Source organism: Bufo bufo, chromosome 5 (genome assembly GCF_905171765.1).
Source record: "Bufo bufo chromosome 5, aBufBuf1.1, whole genome shotgun sequence".
NCBI lineage: Eukaryota > Metazoa > Chordata > Amphibia > Anura > Bufonidae > Bufo > Bufo bufo.
In genome coordinates, this window is record NC_053393.1 from 269,634,484 (window position 1) to 269,657,481 (window position 22,998).

The following is a 22,998-nucleotide window of genomic DNA, read 5'->3' on the forward strand; positions in this document are numbered from 1 at the left end:
TCTCCCGTGCACGGACCGAAACCAGGAAAGTTCTCCAATCATAAAAAGTAGAAAAGATAGTCCAGTATTTTGGGGGGGATATCGATGGCTCCGTCTTTATTAGTAAAAATTACAAACACATACGGTGGACCCCACTGCACACTTGCACATCCGAGTTGACGCGTTTCGACCAGTAACTGGTCTTAGTCGTAACTAAATGTCCTGTTTGAGCATCTTTTAACTTTGTGTTTGTATTGTATTTATTATAAGTATTTTTAGAAATTTTCTTATTTCACACATAGGGTTAAGGCCTCCTGCACACGACCGTTGTGTGCACCCGTGGCCGTTGTGCCGTTTTCCGTTTTTTTTCGTGGACCCATTGACTTTCAATGGGTCCGTGGAAAAAACGGAAAATGCACCGTTTTGCAGCCGCATCCGTGATCCGTGTTTCCTGGCCGTGAAAAAAATATGACCTGTCCTATTTTTTTCACGGCCGACGGTTCACGGACCCATTCAAGTCAATGGGTCCGTGAAAGAACACGGATGCACACAAGATTGGCATCCGTGTCCGTGATCCGTGGCCGTAGGTTAGTTTTTATACAGACGGATCCGAAGATCCGTCTGCATAAAGCTTTGTCAAAGCTGAGTTTTCACTTCGTGAAAACTCAGAACCGACAGTATATTCTAACACAGAAGCGTTCCCATGGTGATGGGGACGCTTCTAGTTAGAATACACTACAAACTGTGTACAAGACTGCCCCCTGCTGCCTGGCAGCACCCGATCTCTTACAGGGGGCCGTGATCAGCACAATTAACCCCTTCAGGTGCGGCACCTGAAAGGGTTAATTGTACTATCATATCCCCCTGTAAGAGATCAGGGCTGCCAGGCAGCAGGGGGCAGACCCCCCCCCCCTCCCCAGTTTGAATATCATTGATGGCCAGTGCGCCCCCCCCCCCCTCTATTGTAATTATTCGTTGGTGGCACAGTGTGCGCCCCCCCCCTCCCTCCCTCTATTGTAATAATTCGTTGGTGGCACAGTGTGCGCCCCATCGGCCCCCCCTCCCTCTATAGCATTAACAACATTGGTGGCCAGTGTGCAGCCTCCCATCTCCCCCCCCCCCCATCATTGGTGGCAGCGGAGTTCCGATCGGAGTCCCAGTTTAATCGCTGGGGCTCCGATCGGTAACCATGGCAACCAGGACGCTACTACAGTCCTGGTTGCCATGGTTACTTAGCAATAGTACAATAGTAGAAGATTCATACTTACCTGCTGCTGCGATGTTCGTGTCCGGCCGGGAGCTCCACCTACTGGTAAGTGACAGCCTCAGGTCTGTGCGGCGCATTGCTAAATGAACTGTCACTTACCAGTAGGAGGAGCTCCCGGACGGACACGAACATCGCAGCTCCCAGGTAAGTATGAATCTTTTACTATTGTACTATTGCTAGTAACCCGCTGCCACCAATGATCGGGGGGGGGGGGGGGCGGGGCGATGGGAGGCCGCACACTGGCCACCAATGTTGTTAATGCTATAGAGGGAGGGGGGGCCGATGGGGGGCGCACACTGTGCCACCAACGATTTATTACAATAGAGGGAGGAAGGCGGGGGGGGCGCACACTGTGCCACCAACGATTTATTACAATAGAGGGAGGAAGGGGGGGGGCGCACACTGTGCCACCAACGATTTATTACAATAGAGGGAGGAAGGGGGGGGCGCACACTGTGCCACCAACGAATTATTACAATAGAGGGAGGAAGGGGGGAGGGCGCACTGGCCACCAATGATATTCAAACTGGGGAGGGGGGGGATCTGCCCCCTGCTGCCTGGCAGCCCTGATCTCTTACAGGGGGATATGATAGTACAATTAACCCCTTCAGGTGCGGCACTTGAGGGGTTAATTGTGCTGATCACGGCCCCCTGTAAGAGATCGGGTGCTGCTAGGCAGCAGGGGGCAATCATGTACACAGTTTGTAGTATATTCTAACTAGAAGCGTCCCCATCACCATGGGAACGCCTCTGTGTTAGAATATACTGTCGGAAATGAGGTTTCACGATCTAACTCATATCCGACAGTATATTCTAACATAGAGGCGTTCCCATGGTGATGGGGACGCTTCAAGTTAAAATATACCATCGGATTGGAGAAAACTCAGATCCGATGGTATAAGGGACTCCAGACTTTACATTGAAAGTCAATGGGGACGGATCCGTTTGAAATGGCACCATATTGTGTCAACGTCAAACGGATCCGTCCCCATTGACTTGCATTGTAATTCAGGACGGATCCGTTTGGCTCCGCACGGCCAGGCGGACACCAAAACGACTTTTTTTTCATGTCCGTGGATCCTCCAAAAATCAAGGAAGACCCACGGACGAAAAAACGGTCACGGATCACGGGAAAACGGGACCCGTTTTTGCGGACCGCAAAAAAATACGTTCGTGTGCAGGAGGCCTAATGGTGATTGCTTGAAACATAGGGTTAATGCCTTACCTTGCTGTGTAGTTGGATCCCCTCCCTTCTCATTGTTAAAGGTGGGAGGTGTATATTTAAGTCCAAAGCTAAGATAGGACATTTAGTTACGACTAAGACCAGTTACTGGTCGAAAAACATCAACTTAGATGTGCAAGTGTGCAGTGGGGTCCACCGTATGTGATTGTAATATTTACCAATAAAGACGGAGCATCGATATCCCCCCCAAAGTGCTGGACTATCTTTTCTACTTTTGCTCGTGTGCATGAGGCCTTAGTCAGAGCAACTAGACTTGTATTTTTTCTTCACTACTGATATAAGTGAGTTTTCAAACTAAGGGGGCATAAATATGTATAGGGAAACTTATGGGGTCCTCATACTGTGTGTGGGGCACTTATGAGGCCTTATACTGTGGAGGACACTAATGGTGGCCTCATACTCTGTGGTGGGCACTTATGGGGGCCTCATACTGTGTGTGGGTAAATAAAGGAGCATCATACAGTATGGGGCAAACAAGGGGCCTCATAATGTATGGGGGGCACTAATAGGGGCATCGTAATATATCGGGGACACTTAGGGGAACTTTCTACTCTGTGTGGGCATGCTGATGTATGGGGGAACTTAGTTGCAACATATTGCATAGGGGCTAGAAGGAGTCTCATGCTGTGTAGGGAGACACTAAGGGGGCTTAATACTGTGTCAGGCACTAGGGGGAACCTCTCACAGTGTTGGCACACTAAGTGGGTATTATTACTATGTGTGGGGCACTATTACTGTGTGGGGGCTCAAAGCACAAAGGAGACTGGCTAGGATTCTGTGTGTATACATAGGCACTTGGAGGAGTTAGAGGCATGACTTAGGCTACTTTCACACTGCCGTTTCTGGGTCCGCCTGTGAGATCCGTTTCAGGGCTCTCACAAGCGGCCCAAAACGGATCAGTTCAGCCCCAATGCATTCTGAATGGATAAGGATCCGTTCAGAATGCATCAGTTTGCCTCCGTTCAGCCTCCATTCCGCTCTGGAGACACCAAAACGGATCCGTCCTGACTTACAATGTAAGTCAATGGGAACGGATCCGTTTTTACTGACATAATATTGTGCAATTGAAAACGGATCCGCCTCCCATTGACTTTCAATGTAAGTCAAAATGGATAAGTTTGCATTATCATGAACAAAAAAAAAATAATGTTTGTTCATGGTAATGCAAACGGATCTGTTCTGAACGGATACAAGCGTTTGCATTATAGGTGCGGATCCGTCTGTGCAGATACCAGACGGATCTGCACCTAAACGCAGGTGTGAAAGTAGCCTCAGTGTAAAAAGCTGTGGCACACTACACTCTTTCTTGGGCTTTTCAACAGTTGGTAGGTGTGTAATGGGAAAGCTTATACATTATATATATTCTCTTATATATTTTCAATTTCTACTTTCATTTGTTATACATGTTTTACTCAAGAATATTTTATGAACCTAATAGAAACATGCACTTAAACAAAATTTCAGGTTACCTAAATTAAAATCAAAGTGTACTTGGATGTAAATCAAATCTTAAAAGGGTTATCTCCCCATTCGTTGCTCCAATTATTCTGTTATATTTATTTCAAGCTTGCAGCTGAGGGGGCATGTCCTTTTTCAGAGGGTGTGGACTGTTTGCAGTCAGCACTTATAGGAAGAAACTGAGCACGTGCTTCCATCTCAGAAAGCAGGATAGAGAAATTTGAAAAAGAACAAACAGCAGGTAGCGCTATACAGATACGTTTCATTGAATAACTCAGTAGCTATAATAAACTTTTAATTACATGCAATTATAAAAGTATTCAGACCTAGGTGCTGATTTGAAAACTGTAAAATATTATTAACGGGACAAACCCTTTAACATGCAGTGTAATGACCTTTATAGAGAAAATCGGCACATGCAGCTTCTCTTCAAGGAAAGGAAACTGGAAGCCACACTGTTGAGAATATGTAGGATGCAGTACCTCCACCAATCTGACAGTTATTGCATATCTTTTTTTATAAACTTTACCACTTCCAGACCGGGCCATTTGCTCCCTTCCTGACTAGGCCTAATTTTGCAAATCTGACATGTGTCACTTTATGTGGTAATAGTTTTGAAACACTTTTATTTATCCAAGCCATTCTGAGAAGGTTTTCTTGTGACACATTGTACTTCATGATAGTCATAAATTCGAGTCAATATATTTCACCTTTATTTATGAAAAAATCCCAAATTTATCAAAAAAATAGAAAAATTATCAATTTTCAAAATTTCTATTTCTCTGCTTTTAAAACAGATAGTGATACCTCATTAAATATTCATTACTTAACATTCCCCATATGCCTACTTTATGTTGGAATCCTTTTGTAAATGTCATTTTATTTTTTTAAGACATTAGAAGGCTTAGAATTCTTAATTTTTAAGAAAATTTCCAAAACAAACAGGTCTGAAATCACTTTGTGTGGCTTAAATGGTGAAAATAAATGACCTCATTGTAGAAACTGCACCCTCAAGTTACTCAAAACTGATTTTACAAACTTTGTTAACCCTTTAGATGTTCCACAAGAATGAAAGGAAAATGGGGATGAAATTTCAAAATTTCCCTTTTTTGGCAGATTTTCCATTTTAATCCATTTTTTTCTTTAACACAGCGAGGGTTAACAGCCAAACAAAACTCAATATTTATTACCCTGATTCTGCAGTTTACATAAACACCCCAGATGTGGTCATAAACTGATGTAAGGGCACAGAAGAAAAGGATGGTTTTTGGAAGGCAGATTTTGCTGAACTGGTTTTTAGATGCCATGTCCCATTTGAAGCCCCCCTAATGCACCCTTACAGTAGAAACTCCCAAAAGTTGACCCCATTTTGGAAACTAGGGGATAAGGTGCCAGTTTTATTGGTACTATTTTGGGGTACATATGATTTTGAATTGCTCTATATTAAATTTTTTTTGAGGCAATGTAACAAAAAAAGGCTCTTTTGGCACCGTTTTATTTTATATTTTTTACAACATTCATCTGACAGGGTAGATCATGTGCTATTTTTATAGAGCAGGTTGTTACGGACGCAATAATATCAAATATGTCTACTTTCTTTGTTTGTTTCAGATTTACATAATAAAGCATTTTTGAAAGAAAATAGTTTTTGTGTCTCCATTTTCTGAATGCCATATTTTATTTTATTTTCTGCCAATCGTCTTGTGCAGGGGCTCGTTTTTTGTAGGAAAAGTTGATGTCTTTATTGGTATCATTTTTGGGTACATATGATATTTTGATCAATCATTATTACACTTTATGGGGCAAGGTGACCAAAAAATTTGTTGTTTTAGCACAGTTTTTATTTATTTATTTTTACAGTGTTCACCTGAGGGGTTAAGTCATGTGATATTTTTATAGAGCAGATTGTTACGGGCACGGCAATACCTAATACATATACTTTTTTGTATTTATTTAAGTTTTACTCAATAATAGCATTTTTAAAACCCCAAAATGATGTTTTAGTGTCTCCATAGTCTTAGAGTCTTAGCATTTTTATTTTTTGACAGATTGTATTAGTTAGGGTCTCATTTTTTGTGGGATGAGGTGACGGTTTGATTGGTATTATTTTGGGGGACATACGCCTTTCTGATCGCTTGGTGTTGCACTTTATGTGATGTTAGGTGACAAAAAATTGCTTTTTTGGCACTGTTTTTATTTTATTTTTATTAAGGTGTTCATGTGAGTGGTTAAGTCATGTGATAATTTTATAGAGCTGTTTGCTACTGATGCGGCGATACCTAATATGCATACTTTAAAAAAAAATCACTTTAACACAATAATAGCATTTTCCGAAACAAAAAATTATGTTTTAATGTCTCCATGTTCTGAGAGCTATAGTTTTTTTTATTTTTTAAATGCTTTTCTTATGTAGGGGCTAATTTTTTGCGGGATGAGGTGACGGTTTTATTAGTACAATTTTGTGGGAAATACACCTTTTTGATCACTTGGTGTTGAACTTTTTGTGATGTAAGGTGACAAAAATTGCTCTTTTTTAAAGTTTTTTTTTTTTTTTTTTTTATGGTGTTTATCGGACTGGGTGGATCATGCAATATATTTATAGAGACGGCTGTCACTGACGCGGCAATACCAAATATGTCTAATTTATTTATTCTTTACTAGTTTTAACTTTTTTTTTTATTATTACTTAATTGGGGAATTTTTTCCTATATTTTTTTTAAAAACACTTTCTTTTTATTTATTTTTTATTTTACACTTTGTGTTCCCCATAAGGTCAAACAAGACCTCTGGGGGACATTTAACTTCACTTTCACTATTGATTTTTCCTGTAACTGGGGCTGACATAGTAGCCCCAGTGACAGGGAAAATACACCCCCCAGATAGGCTGTACAGCACTATGCAACGCTGTCTGTGAAAGACCCGACCCCAGTGGTCACATGACCACCGGGCCGGGACAGGAAGCACATAGCATACAGCAATCTAGAAGGCAGGGACAGCTGGGAACTGTCCCTGCCTTCTCTCTGGGTTGCCCTGCTGTCACTGACAGCGGGTCCCCGCTCGGCAGCTGCACGATTATCGTGCAGCTGCCATCTCTGAATGGACGTTTAGAGATAAACAATTGCCAATAGGACATTTATATCCTATGGGCGGTCAGTAGGTGGTTAATAAAACAACACTGAAGGAAATATTTACAATGTTAACTGTAGTTTAGAAAAACAAAATCTATCCTACCTGTTACTAGTTCTCTGATTTCCAAATCTGTGGCTTTTCGAAGTAGTCGTACTAAAGCTGGAATACCACCACAATTTTTCAGTGCAATTTTGTTATCATCATTTGCTTTTCCATAAACTAGGTTCCTCAGTGCTCCACAGGCACTCCGATGAACATCTGTCATCCGATGGTCAAGAAGATCTACTAATAATTGAATTCCACCTTGTCTTCGTATCTGTAATGTATATTAATAGAAGCATTTGTTTTCAAAGGATAAGTAAAGCTGACCTGAAGGAAATATAGTTATATGAATCCGTATATAAGAATATTCAGAGCCCATATGTAGCCAAATACAATGCATTCAGAAAGTCTTCAGACCCACTTTTTACACATTTTATTATGTTGTGGCCTTGTGCTAAAAAAAAATTCTAGTTTTCCCCCATCAATCTGCACTCAATACCTCATAATGAAAGAAAATTATAAAAAAATTTATTAAAAAGGAAAAAACTAAAGCATCAGGCTGTGGGGGTATTTTTCAGTAGCTTGAATGGGGAGACTAGGCAGGGTTGAAGGAAAGCTAAATTGTACAAAATACAGAGATAGTTTTAAAGGGGTTCTGCACTTTGTTTAAACATGATCTATCCTCTGGATATATCATCAGAATCTGACCGGGGGGCCGACACCCGGGACCCACGCCGATCAGCTGTTTGAGAAGGCAGTGGGGCGGGGCTAAGCTCCATTCAAGTGAACAGAGCTTAGCCGTGCCCACGCTAGTTGATACTAGTCGCTCGGCCAGCGGTAAACAGTGAGAAGGCCGTGGCGCTACTGCCAGCGCCGCTGCCTTCTCAAACAGCTGATCGGCGGGGTCCCGGGTGTCGGACCCCCGCCGATCAGAAGCTGATGATCTATCCAGAGGATAGATCATCAGTTAAAACAAAGTGCAGAACCCCTTTAATGAAAACCTGATCCAGAGTGCTCTGGACCTCAGACTGGGTCGAAGATTTACCTTCCAAAAAAACATTGACCCTGAGCAAACAGCCAAGATAACAAGAGAGTGGCTTAGTGACAACTTGAATGGTCCAGCCAGAGCCTTGACTTGAACCCAATTGAACATCCCTGGAGATACCTGAAAATGGCCGACGACTGACAGACCCAATCCAACCTGACAGAGCTTGAGAGTATCTGCATAGAAGAATGGCAGAAAATCTCCAAATCCAAGTGTGCAAACCTTGTGGCATCATACTTAATCCCTGCAAAAGGTGCTTCAACTAAGTACCTAGTAAAGGGTAATAAATTTATGCGGACAAACTTTTTTTATTTTATTTTAGCACAAGGCTGCAACATAACAAAATGGGGGAAAAAAACTTTTAGAATGCATTGCATGTAATGAACTGGGCTATAGTATACACACTATCAAGTAGTTGTTGACATGGATGAAATAATTAAAGGGGTTTTCTGGGATTCATATATTGATAGCCTATGCTCAGGATAGGTTATCAATATCTGATTAGTGGGGTCCGACACCAGGCACCCGACTGATAAGATGTATGAAGAGGCCACAGTTCACGCCTAACCAAGCACAGTGATGTACACTGTATTGCAGCTGTGTTCCGAACTGCAGCTCATGCCAATTCACTTGAATGGGACTGAGCTACAACTAGGTTATGTGACCAATGAATGCAATGTCACTGGCCTAGGTCAGGAAGAGGCCACAGCCCTCACCGGAGAGCAAACCGATCAGATATTGATGACTCATTCTGAGGTCAGGCCATCATTATGAGTCCCTGATTTAAAAAAATTTCACTTTAAAGGGGTTTTCTGAGATTTTAATATTGATGACCTATCCTCAGAATAGTCCATCAATATTTGATCGGCAGAGGTCCAACATCCTGCACCCTCACATTTGTTTCAGAGTAGATCCCGCACCAACATCCTGAAATAGCTGATCTTCAGAGCTACCAGGTGTTGGAACTCTGCCGATCAGATATTTATGGCCTATTCTGAGAATAGAACATCGATTTTAAAATTCCAGAAAACCCCTTTAAAGCTAAGTTCACACACTGAGTTTCTTTTGGATTTCTGCACCACAAGTTCACAGCAAATTGCAGTACACTACAAATCTATTCGATTTTCCAACTTCCATTTACATGTGTCAAATTTTTAACATGTGGATTTGCTTGTGTTGATAAAATTTTTAAATCCTCAACATGCCCATTATCTTGGCATTGTTTGAGGAGTATTTGTAATTTGTTTCTATTAGTTTTAATGGAGTTCAAATGTGCAATTAAATCAGCAATTGACAAGTGTGATGCGGATTTACTTGTTTATGTCATCACCCAGTAAATCTGCAAGATATGAACTAACCCTTAGGCCCCGTTCACACGAGCGAGTATTCTGCGCAGGTGCATCCGGGTGGACCCATTCATTTCAATGGGGCTGTGTACATATGCATTGGTTTTCTCGCATCACTTATGTGTAGCCTGAAAATCGCATCATGTTCTATATCCTGCGATTTTCACGCAACGCTGGCCCCATAGAACTTAATGGAGCTGCGTGAAAATCGCATCCGCAAGCAAGTGCAGATGCAAGGCGTTTTTCACGGATGGTTGCTAAGAGATGTTGTTTGTATACCTTTAGTTTTTTATCACGTGCGTGCAAAATGCATTAAATCGCATTGCACCCACGCAATAAAAACTGAACTGAATGCGATCGCAGACAAAACTGAATGAATTTGTTTGCGAAATTGCGCATTTTTCACTGAACGCATTCGCAACGCATCCAGACCTAATCTGCACATGCTCGTCTGCAAGGGGCTTTAAAGGCCCTTAATAGTTTTGGCCTTAAGAACATGAAGAATTTATTTTTTTGTTTTGACTCCCATTTGAGAAGTCATAGATCAACATAATAATGGAGAAAGTGATTGACATCTTTTGTTTTACTGTGGTTTTTTTTTAGGGAACATTTGAGGTACAATTTAGTTAGGAATATATTAAAATTTTATTAAATGGGTTATCCGTTTCTTTTTTTAAATCTCTTTTGATTGTTGTGGATAAATAGATACAGTATATGAACATCATATAGTGGTAAATAAAAAGCTAATCATAAACAAGGCAAATGAGAAGAAGCATTATAGTTGTAAGTGCCACATCAATGTTCAGTGAGTGTGACTCCAACACAAGAAGCATACAACAGACAAAATTCATATCAAGGACTGTCTGACATTTGAAGTTGTAAAAATACAGGTTGGCCCACAAAAATGTAGCTCGTCTCAAGTGATAGTATAACAAGATGAATGAGCAAGTAGATTTTTTTTTATTAGCCACAAGTCACAAAAGAAGCGGTCGCCGTTTACGTCTATGCATCTTTGGGCACGTCAGATTATGTAGGTTGATACTGCTTGCAGCTCTTCAACAGTGATGCTGCAGAAGAAAAAATGTCCTGCTTTTTTTAAGTTGGGGCAACATGTCACACCTCACGGAACTCACTGGCATAGGTTTATGAACTGTTTATGGAGGAGCGAACTGTGAGCAAGAGGTTATGGGATTTCTATCTGTGAGGAAATTTAAAACAGAAAGTAACAACTGAATTTGTAAAATCAAAGACACTTGCGATGCCGTAGGGTGCTCTCTGATGTATTCACCTGAAATGCCGCTGCCTGGTATTAGGGGTGAGTGTCCAGCCTAATCTCACCAACAGTAAATGACTGATTGCTATACCTGATAGAATACCGGCGCTGGCACAGAGAGGGTGAAAAGATCATACATATATATATATATATATATATATATATATATACACAGGACACTTTAGGCAATGTCTCTACCTGTCAGGGACGAAGGAAACCTGTAGGTTCAGAAACGTTGGCTGGAAAATTGTCCTTTGGAGGCACCCAGAGCGAAGTTGTGACGTCACACGAAGATGCTCCTGAACTCATCCCTGCAGGCTCCTCCACATGTGCGGTAGCTACCGGCTGGAGCAGCGCGCGAGGTGTGAGTAAGAGCAAGAAGCGTTCTACTAGATCTATACAGCACTGCTTGGAACAACGGGACCACACTACGCTACGGAACAATCATCCATCAGATACAGCTAGGGACATTGCCAAAAGTGTCCTGTATATATGTATGATCTTTTCACCCTCTCTGTGCCAGCGCCAGTTAAAACAGAAAGTGTATGCTAACAACATCTTTTGTGACTTAAGGCTAATTAAAAAAAACAATCCACTTGTTCGTTCATCTTGTCATACTATCGCTAGAGGCGGATTACTTTTTCGTGGACCATCCTGTAGAACCTTAGTTTGATGTAATTAAAATGGAGGCAATTTTTGAGTGTACACGAGCCCAATGTGTAACTGGTGAACAATATATTAAATGGGGAAACAAACAACCCAGGGAGAAGGGTGAACAGGAGACTGTCTGCCTCAATCAAAGAAGGTAGGATTATCCTTTTCTTTAACATTTATCACCTATCATTTGATTAGCCCCTGACACCACCACTGCTGATCATCTAGTTGAAGAAGTACCCTTCATTGTTTACCAGGCTCTTAGTATTTTGCCTTCAGGTTTAATACGCTACTATACTAAGTACAGAACTGTGCCTTATAAAACATAAATGGAGTGAGAATCTGATTGGCAGAAATACCAGGAATTGGACACAGACTTATCTAAGAAGGATAAGGATAAAAAAATCAGTTTTAAATAACTGGATAACAATTTTAACAAAACGCAAAAAAGAAAGACATTTTTATTTTAAGAATATAGTATTGAGACTTCAACTCACAGGGAGCCTTCTCTGGGACATTCCTTTTTGCATATTAGCTCTCAACGGAGCATTGACAATAAGTCTCTATACACAGCTGGTCTTCCTAAGGAGTGCCAGTCCCCCCTTCTCCTCCAAGCTGACTCCACTCAGCCAGCCAAAATCCTGCTTTGTGCTGAAAAGAGGGAAACACCCCAAAACAGCTGTCTGCGCATGGTTGTTTGGCCTGGCTAATTTCTGCTGTCATGTTCCAAGGCTTCTTAAAAAAATTGGACTTTGAGTCATAGGGAGCCACTTCCAAAAGGTGGCACTAGTGAGACAGTTATCTTTGCATATTTTTTTCCCCATACACAGCTGGTCTTCTTAATGGGAGTCTGTCACCACAGTTCTGGACTATTATCTGCAATAACATGTGAGAGGTACTGCACACAAGGATTCCAGATTGCTATTTTTATTCTCCCACTGCACTGAAAGCTGCACTGAAATACACAGTCCATGCTCATGTCCTGTGCTAATATAATGGAGAGGACTAGCTGCAGTGGAAACATGTGCACGTGCTGCATGTGATCCATGCAAGAGAAGGCAACAAAGACTTGCTGCAGCAAAGCTAAAGCAGGTAGGGATTTAACAATTAATAGTTAATTTGTAATTTTGTTACAGTTCCCGCTTTGAAACATTATTTTAATTCTGGACAACCCTTTTAAGAGTGAAGAATGTTAGACTACGCACCTCAATCTAGTTGTAATCCTATATCCTAGTTCTTAAAGGCGGACCCAGTAAGTCCAACTCCTGATTTATTACACTTTTTATATTTTATATGCACTTCAACAAAACAAATAGGCTGCAAATGCAAATACAGAATTGTACTTTACTAGATTTATCATGGTATAAAAATTAAACATAACATTGTTTCAAAAGTGCTATTTTTTTCGACGTTTTTAATTCGGATTTAATTATTTGATACTTCAAAACTTCCATGGAGTTCTCCTCTTGGCCACAGTCAGTAGATCTGAAAAAAAATATAATTGACTCTCACAACAAAGGAGAAGGGTTAAAAAGTTTTATGGTGGCAATTCTACTTTTCTGAAGATATTCAGTCAGCTCAAGACCATATTATTATTTACAAGAATCCTCTGTTCTTGAATGGAACTGCTGTCATGCATAGAGATCCAGCACCAATTTGACGAATACTTCTCATTATACAGTAGACAAATTATATATATATATATATATATATATATATATATACAGTACAGACCAAAAGTTTGGACACACCTTCTCATTCAAAGAGTTTTCTTTATTTTCATGACTATGAAGGCATCAAAACTATGAATTAACACATGTGGAATTATATACATAACAAACAAGTGTGAAACAACTGAAAATATGTCATATTCTAGGTTCTTCAAAGTAGCCACCTTTTGCTTTGATTACTGCTTTGCACACTCTGGGCATTCTCTTGATGAGCTCCAAGAGGTAGTCCCCTGAAATGGTCTTCCAACAGTCTTGAAGGAGTTCCCAGAGATGCTTAGCACTTGTTGGCCCTTTTGCCTTCACTCTGCGGTCCAGCTCACCCCAAACCATCTCGATTGGGTTCAGGTCCGGTGACTGTGGAGGCCAGGTCATCTGGCGCAGCACCCCATCACTCTCCTTCATGGTCAAATAGCCCTTACTTTCAAAGTTTTCCCAATTTTTCGTCTGACTGACTGACCTTCATTTCTTAAAGTAATGATGGCCACTTGTTTTTCTTTACTTAGCTGCTTTCTTCTTGCCATAATACAAATTCTAACAGTTTATTCAGTAGGACTATCAGCTGTGTATCCACCTGACTTCTCCTCAACGCAACTGATGGTCCCAACCCCATTTATAAGGCAAGAAATCCCACTTATTAAACCTGACAGGGCACACCTGTGAAGTGAAAACCATTTCAGGGGACTACCTCTTGAAGCTCATCAAGAGAATGCCAAGAGTGTGCAAAGCAGTAATCAAAGCAAAAGGTGGCTACTTTGAAGAACCTAGAATATGACATATTTTCAGTTGTTTCACACTTGTTTGTTATGTATATAATTCCACATGTGTTAATTCATAGTTTTGATGACTTCATAGTCATGAAAATAAAGAAAACTCTTTGAATGAGAAGGTGTGTCCAAACTTTTGGTCTGTACTGTATATATATGTTAATTCATAGTTTTGATGCCTTCATAGTCATGAAAATAAAGAAAACTCTTTGAATGAGAAGGTGTGTCCAAACTTTTGGTCTGTACTGTATATATATATATATATATATATATATAAATAAAGAAAACTCTTTGAATGAGAAGGTGTGTCCAAACTTTTGGTCTGTACTGTATATATATATATATATATATATATATATATATACAGTACAGACCAAAAGTTTGGACACACCTTCTCATTCAAAGAGTTTTCTTTATTTTCATGACTATGAAGGCATCAAAACTATGAATTAACACATGTGGAATTATATACATAACAAACAAGTGTGAAACAACTGAAAATATGTCATATTCTAGGTTCTTCAAAGTAGCCACCTTTTGCTTTGATTACTGCTTTGCACACTCTTGGCATTCTCCTGGTGAGCTTCAAGAGGTAGTCCCCTGAAATGGTCTTCCAACAGTCTTGAAGGAGTTCCCAGAGATGCTTAGCACTTGTTGGCCCTTTTGCCTTCACTCTGCGGTCCAGCTCACCCCAAACCATCTTGATTGGGTTCAGGTCCAGTGACTGTGGAGGCCAGGTCATCTGGCGCAGCACCCCATCACTCTCCTTCATGGTCAAATAGCTCTTACTTTCAAAGTTTTCCCAATTTTTTGGCTGACTGACTGACCTTCATTTCTTAAAGTAATGATGGCCACTCGTTTTTCTTTACTTAGCTGCTTTTTTCTTGCCATAATACAAATTCTAACAGTCTATTCAGTAGGACTATCAGCTGTGTATCCACCTGACTTCTCCTCAACGCAACTGATGGTCCCAACCCCATTTATAAGGCAAGAAATCCCACTTATTAAACCTGACAGGGCACACCTGTGAAGTGAAAACCATTTCAGGGGACTACCTCTTGAAGCTCATCAAGAGAATGCCAAGAGTGTGCAAAGCAGTAATCAAAGCAAAAGGTGGCTACTTTGAAGAACCTAGAATATGACATATTTTCAGTTGTTTCACACTTGTTTGTTATGTATATAATTCCACATGTGTTAATTCATAGTTTTGATGCCTTCATAGTCATGAAAATAAAGAAAACCCTTTGAATGAGAAGGTGTGTCCAAACTTTTGGTCTGTACTGTATATATATATATATATAAAAAAAAAGGAAGAAGGCGGCGGCACTGGAAACAAGCAAAAATGGGTGCTATGTCCAGGGATATTGCTGCTTACCCCAGATGAACAAAAACGAAGAAAGGACAGCACTCCAAGTAAAAATATGATGGTCTTTAATCACCCATGTAGATGGCAACGTTTCAGCTCCAAACAAGAGCCTTTCTCAAGCTTGAGAAAGGCTCTTGTTTGGAGCTGAAACGTTGCCATCTACATGGGTGATTAAAGACCATCATATTTTTACTTGGAGTGCTGTCCTTTCTTCGTTTTTATATATATATATATATATATATATATATATATATATATATATATTAAAAGAATAGAGGCTTTTTCGTTTTTTACTCCCTGCCTGTCTGGAGCGATAACTTTTATTTATTTTTTCGTTTACATAGCCGTAAGAGGGCTTGTTTTTTACTGGACAAGTTGCACTTTCTAATTCAACCATTCAGTAATGCATACAAAGTAAAAGAGAGCTGAAAAATTTCTATCAGTGTGAAATTAGAAAAAAATAATGCAATTCTACAACAGTTTTATGGGTTTTGTTTTTATGGCATTCCCTATACGGTAAAACTGACCTATTATCACGTTTCACCACGGCATCTGAAGTGTTAAAAGTCCTTGATTGCCATTAGCTGTTTGTGGACTTTAGCTGCAGGTGTCTTTCTGTATGAAACAGCAGGCACCCGGCGGCTATGGGTACCATGTGTAAAGTCCCAGCCAGCAACTGTACAAATAAGAGGTTAAAGGGAATGCGTATTCTGAAAGTGACTTTTTGTTTAAAATCATGTGTTTAACATAATTTAGAATTTTTGATGATGTTATTTTTAAATTTCCATGTAAAATTCTATATTTAAACAAAAAACATAAAATCTGGCAGATTTCAAACTGGCCACTAAGCCTAATAATAGGCACCACTTATTGGTCTGTACAGATCACTTTACCGCAGTTACCTGCTTATCTGTCATTCTAATCTTGCCTGTAATTATATCACCTCTGTGTATAGATAAGATAGAATTCACCATTCACAATATGTGATTGTCAAAGCTTATCCATTTTTTAATCTACAATGACCCCTACACAGGTCACAGAGCATGCCTGGAAAACTCTCTCCAGTCTATTGTGTCTATGGCCCATGTGGCTGCCATAAATGTTCTTAATGGTTTCTAAATGCTGTAAAGAACAGCTCAGGCATGGAAGTCCCCATAATCATGTTCAGGAAATAGAATAAAAAATCTGTAATAAAAAAATATAAACAGATTAGAAAAAAGTATATGTCTTGCTATCTGGTTTTAACTGGCAGATAAAATTTTTGGTGACACATTTTCTTAAATCACTGCGAAAGGTGCACCACAAACGATATGCAACTGACAACACTTTATTTCAGTTATTTTTCTTGATATGTTTAGAATGTGCCATTGCACACTGCTGGTAGCATTCTGTTGCACCTGGTAGCCTGTGTCACAGGCCTGTTATAGGTGGGGCTTGCAGCCTTATCATCTCTCCCACTACCTGAGTGATTTCACTATGGAGGTATGTGGGAGCTTGGCTGTAAGTTGTATCTTAGCACCTCTCAGACCGTGTTCACACACCGTAGGTAGTCTAGTGGTAGGAACCATGCCACACTGAGATACCTTGACAGTGGTGCAAAAGGGCTTCAATGTGTTCCTGACAGTAATACATTGGCTAAAGTCTCAGTTCTTAACATCAGCTTGAGGGATTAGTCTGTGTTGTCCGTTGCATATCATTGTGGTGCACCTTTCGCAGTGATTTATGTATTTTTATATTTGCATCCACACATTATCCCATCTTGTGTAGGATGTTTTTGTGGTGCATGTTGTCCGCTGCCAACATTCTCCATTGTATGCATTTTTGCTGGGGATAGCCGTTAGCAACGGATCACATGCGGAGGAATTACTCCCCCGGTTATAAACACGCCACAGTGTTTGGGGTTTTTGAGCATTTCCTCCCATTTAGGCCACTTTATTTCAGTTATTTTTCTCAACACATTTCCTTAAACCACTGATCTAAATTAAACAACATAATACTTCTCTATGTATATTTCTGCTTCGTCACCTAGGTTTTTTTTTTTCTTATGCATTGGACTATAAAAGTGTAAAATATAGTGGACAGTTATAGACATGAAAAAGAAGGATCTTTATAGGTGGAGCTTTGCTGACTTGGTCTCTACCAGGCACATTTTTTTTTCACTTAATGGGATACTTCTGTCTGAAAGAGGAATAGCTTTATTGTTTTTAAACTAAATAATCATAGAAAAGTATTTTTAAGATTTATTTTTTCATTTTTTATTTAGGCAGTACTATACTGAATTGAACACTAAATATAAAATACTGTCCAGCAGGAAGAGATAAATCTCCTTTATAAATAGGGATCCCACTGTTATTTTACTGCTGCTGCGAGGGAAAGCTCTATTGTTCTCTTGATAGGCCTTAATACAGAAGCCCACAGAAGAGCATTGCACTTAGGGCTCATGCAAACGGCCGTTGTTCGGCCATTCCGTGCATTTGGGAGCCACAATTTGCAGTCCCCAATGCATGGGCACCATCTTTGTGGCTGCCGTGACAGATCCAGACCCATTCAACTTGAATGGGACTGTGATCCGCCCGCACTGCAAAAAAAAATGATATGTTATATTTTTTGCGGTGTGGAGGCATGGAGAGAAACCCCAAAGAAGCACTCAGTAGAGCTTCCGTGGGGTTCCGTTTCTCTGTTCCACACTGACCTTCCGCATTGCGGACCCATTCAACTGAATGGGTCCACATCCGTGATGCGGGATGCACGTGGCCGGTGCCCGCATATTGTGGACACGGCTGGGAAATGGCCGTGTGCATGAGCTCTTAGGGCTGTTTCACACGAGCAGATGCCGTGCGTGACATCTGCTCCGTGAATGACAGCCAAGACCTGATGCAGACTGCAGAAGCACGGAGCATTAACATGATTGATAATGCTCCGTGCCTCTCTGTGATCTCTTTACTACGAAATCACAGTGAGATGAAGTTGACTTTTTGTTTAAAATCATGTGTTTAACATAATTTAGAATTTTTGATGATGTTATTTTTAAATTTCCATGTAAAATTCTATATTTAAACAAAAAACATAAAATCTGGCAGATTTCACACTGGCCACTAAGCCTAATAATAGGCACCACTTATTGGTCTGTACAGATCACTTTACCGCAGTTACCTGCTTATCTGTCATTCTAATCTTGCCTGTAATTATATCACCTCTGTGTATAGATAAGATAGAATTCACCATTCACAATATGTGATTGTCAAAGCTTATCCATTTTTTAATCTACAATGACCCCTACACAGGTCACAGAGCATGCCTGGAAAACTCTCTCCAGTCTATTGTGTCTATGGCCCATGTGGCTGCCATAAATGTTCTTAATGGTTTCTAAATGCTGTAAAGAACAGCTCAGGCATGGAAGTCCCCATAATCATGTTCAGGAAATAGAATAAAAAATCTGTAATAAAAAAATATAAACAGATTAGAAAAAAGTATATGTCTTGCTATCTGGTTTTAACTGGCAGATAAAATTTTTGGTGACACATTTTCTTAAATCACTGCGAAAGGTGCACCACAAACGATATGCAACTGACAACACTTTATTTCAGTTATTTTTCTTGATATGTTTAGAATGTGCCATTGCACACTGCTGGTAGCATTCTGTTGCACCTGGTAGCCTGTGTCACAGGCCTGTTATAGGTGGGGCTTGCAGCCTTATCATCTCTCCCACTACCTGAGTGATTTCACTATGGAGGTATGTGGGAGCTTGGCTGTAAGTTGTATCTTAGCACCTCTCAGACCGTGTTCACACACCGTAGGTAGTCTAGTGGTAGGAACCATGCCACACTGAGATACCTTGACAGTGGTGCAAAAGGGCTTCAATGTGTTCCTGACAGTAATACATTGGCTAAAGTCTCAGTTCTTAACATCAGCTTGAGGGATTAGTCTGTGTTGTCCGTTGCATATCATTGTGGTGCACCTTTCGCAGTGATTTATGTATTTTTATATTTGCATCCACACATTATCCCATCTTGTGTAGGATGTTTTTGTGGTGCATGTTGTCCGCTGCCAACATTCTCCATTGTATGCATTTTTGCTGGGGATAGCCGTTAGCAACGGATCACATGCGGAGGAATTACTCCCCCGGTTATAAACACGCCACAGTGTTTGGGGTTTTTGAGCATTTCCTCCCATTTAGGCCACTTTATTTCAGTTATTTTTCTCAACACATTTCCTTAAACCACTGATCTAAATTAAACAACATAATACTTCTCTATGTATATTTCTGCTTCGTCACCTAGGTTTTTTTTTTTCTTATGCATTGGACTATAAAAGTGTAAAATATAGTGGACAGTTATAGACATGAAAAAGAAGGATCTTTATAGGTGGAGCTTTGCTGACTTGGTCTCTACCAGGCACATTTTTTTTTCACTTAATGGGATACTTCTGTCTGAAAGAGGAATAGCTTTATTGTTTTTAAACTAAATAATCATAGAAAAGTATTTTTAAGATTTATTTTTTCATTTTTTATTTAGGCAGTACTATACTGAATTGAACACTAAATATAAAATACTGTCCAGCAGGAAGAGATAAATCTCCTTTATAAATAGGGATCCCACTGTTATTTTACTGCTGCTGCGAGGGAAAGCTCTATTGTTCTCTTGATAGGCCTTAATACAGAAGCCCACAGAAGAGCATTGCACTTAGGGCTCATGCAAACGGCCGTTGTTCGGCCATTCCGTGCATTTGGGAGCCACAATTTGCAGTCCCCAATGCATGGGCACCATCTTTGTGGCTGCCGTGACAGATCCAGACCCATTCAACTTGAATGGGACTGTGATCCGCCCGCACTGCAAAAAAAAATGATATGTTATATTTTTTGCGGTGTGGAGGCATGGAGAGAAACCCCAAAGAAGCACTCAGTAGAGCTTCCGTGGGGTTCCGTTTCTCTGTTCCACACTGACCTTCCGCATTGCGGACCCATTCAACTGAATGGGTCCACATCCGTGATGCGGGATGCACGTGGCCGGTGCCCGCATATTGTGGACACGGCTGGGAAATGGCCGTGTGCATGAGCTCTTAGGGCTGTTTCACACGAGCAGATGCCGTGCGTGACATCTGCTCCGTGAATGACAGCCAAGACCTGATGCAGACTGCAGAAGCACGGAGCATTAACATGATTGATAATGCTCCGTGCCTCTCTGTGATCTCTTTACTACGAAATCACAGTGAGATGAAGTTGACTTTTTGTTTAAAATCATGTGTTTAACATAATTTAGAATTTTTGATGATGTTATTTTTAAATTTCCATGTAAAATTCTATATTTAAACAAAAAACATAAAATCTGGCAGATTTCACACTGGCCACTAAGCCTAATAATAGGCACCACTTATTGGTCTGTACAGATCACTTTACCGCAGTTACCTGCTTATCTGTCATTCTAATCTTGCCTGTAATTATATCACCTCTGTGTATAGATAAGATAGAATTCACCATTCACAATATGTGATTGTCAAAGCTTATCCATTTTTTAATCTACAATGACCCCTACACAGGTCACAGAGCATGCCTGGAAAACTCTCTCCAGTCTATTGTGTCTATGGCCCATGTGGCTGCCATAAATGTTCTTAATGGTTTCTAAATGCTGTAAAGAACAGCTCAGGCATGGAAGTCCCCATAATCATGTTCAGGAAATAGAATAAAAAATCTGTAATAAAAAAATATAAACAGATTAGAAAAAAGTATATGTCTTGCTATCTGGTTTTAACTGGCAGATAAAATTTTTGGTGACACATTTTCTTAAATCACTGCGAAAGGTGCACCACAAACGATATGCAACTGACAACACTTTATTTCAGTTATTTTTCTTGATATGTTTAGAATGTGCCATTGCACACTGCTGGTAGCATTCTGTTGCACCTGGTAGCCTGTGTCACAGGCCTGTTATAGGTGGGGCTTGCAGCCTTATCATCTCTCCCACTACCTGAGTGATTTCACTATGGAGGTATGTGGGAGCTTGGCTGTAAGTTGTATCTTAGCACCTCTCAGACCGTGTTCACACACCGTAGGTAGTCTAGTGGTAGGAACCATGCCACACTGAGATACCTTGACAGTGGTGCAAAAGGGCTTCAATGTGTTCCTGACAGTAATACATTGGCTAAAGTCTCAGTTCTTAACATCAGCTTGAGGGATTAGTCTGTGTTGTCCGTTGCATATCATTGTGGTGCACCTTTCGCAGTGATTTATGTATTTTTATATTTGCATCCACACATTATCCCATCTTGTGTAGGATGTTTTTGTGGTGCATGTTGTCCGCTGCCAACATTCTCCATTGTATGCATTTTTGCTGGGGATAGCCGTTAGCAACGGATCACATGCGGAGGAATTACTCCCCCGGTTATAAACACGCCACAGTGTTTGGGGTTTTTGAGCATTTCCTCCCATTTAGGCCACTTTATTTCAGTTATTTTTCTCAACACATTTCCTTAAACCACTGATCTAAATTAAACAACATAATACTTCTCTATGTATATTTCTGCTTCGTCACCTAGGTTTTTTTTTTTCTTATGCATTGGACTATAAAAGTGTAAAATATAGTGGACAGTTATAGACATGAAAAAGAAGGATCTTTATAGGTGGAGCTTTGCTGACTTGGTCTCTACCAGGCACATTTTTTTTTCACTTAATGGGATACTTCTGTCTGAAAGAGGAATAGCTTTATTGTTTTTAAACTAAATAATCATAGAAAAGTATTTTTAAGATTTATTTTTTCATTTTTTATTTAGGCAGTACTATACTGAATTGAACACTAAATATAAAATACTGTCCAGCAGGAAGAGATAAATCTCCTTTATAAATAGGGATCCCACTGTTATTTTACTGCTGCTGCGAGGGAAAGCTCTATTGTTCTCTTGATAGGCCTTAATACAGAAGCCCACAGAAGAGCATTGCACTTAGGGCTCATGCAAACGGCCGTTGTTCGGCCATTCCGTGCATTTGGGAGCCACAATTTGCAGTCCCCAATGCATGGGCACCATCTTTGTGGCTGCCGTGACAGATCCAGACCCATTCAACTTGAATGGGACTGTGATCCGCCCGCACTGCAAAAAAAAATGATATGTTATATTTTTTGCGGTGTGGAGGCATGGAGAGAAACCCCAAAGAAGCACTCAGTAGAGCTTCCGTGGGGTTCCGTTTCTCTGTTCCACACTGACCTTCCGCATTGCGGACCCATTCAACTGAATGGGTCCACATCCGTGATGCGGGATGCACGTGGCCGGTGCCCGCATATTGTGGACACGGCTGGGAAATGGCCGTGTGCATGAGCTCTTAGGGCTGTTTCACACGAGCAGATGCCGTGCGTGACATCTGCTCCGTGAATGACAGCCAAGACCTGATGCAGACTGCAGAAGCACGGAGCATTAACATGATTGATAATGCTCCGTGCCTCTCTGTGATCTCTTTACTACGAAATCACAGTGAGATGAAGTTGTCACTGTGATTTCGTAGTAAAGAGATCACAGAGAGGCACGGAGCATTATCAATCATGTTAATGCTCCGTGCTTCTGCAGTCTGCATCGGGTCTTGGCTGTCATTCACGGAGCGGATGTCACGCACGGCATCTACTCGTGTGAAACAGCCCTAAATGTGTGATGCTCTAATTAAGTCACTCATCCCGTTTCCCACTCTGGTCAAAGTGAAAAGTTTGACTGAAAAGGCTGT

General features: G+C 40.6%; 1 protein-coding gene across 1 annotated transcript in view; it reads right to left on the reverse strand.

Annotated features, from left to right (window-relative positions):
* Nucleotides 1-22,998, reverse strand: part of CTNND2 (catenin delta 2) — a 1,763,242-nt gene that overhangs the window by 1,081,219 nt on the left and 659,025 nt on the right. Inside the window, 1 exon segment of the mRNA XM_040431740.1 lies at nucleotides 7,179-7,392. Coding sequence (XP_040287674.1) covers nucleotides 7,179-7,392 — 214 coding nt within the window.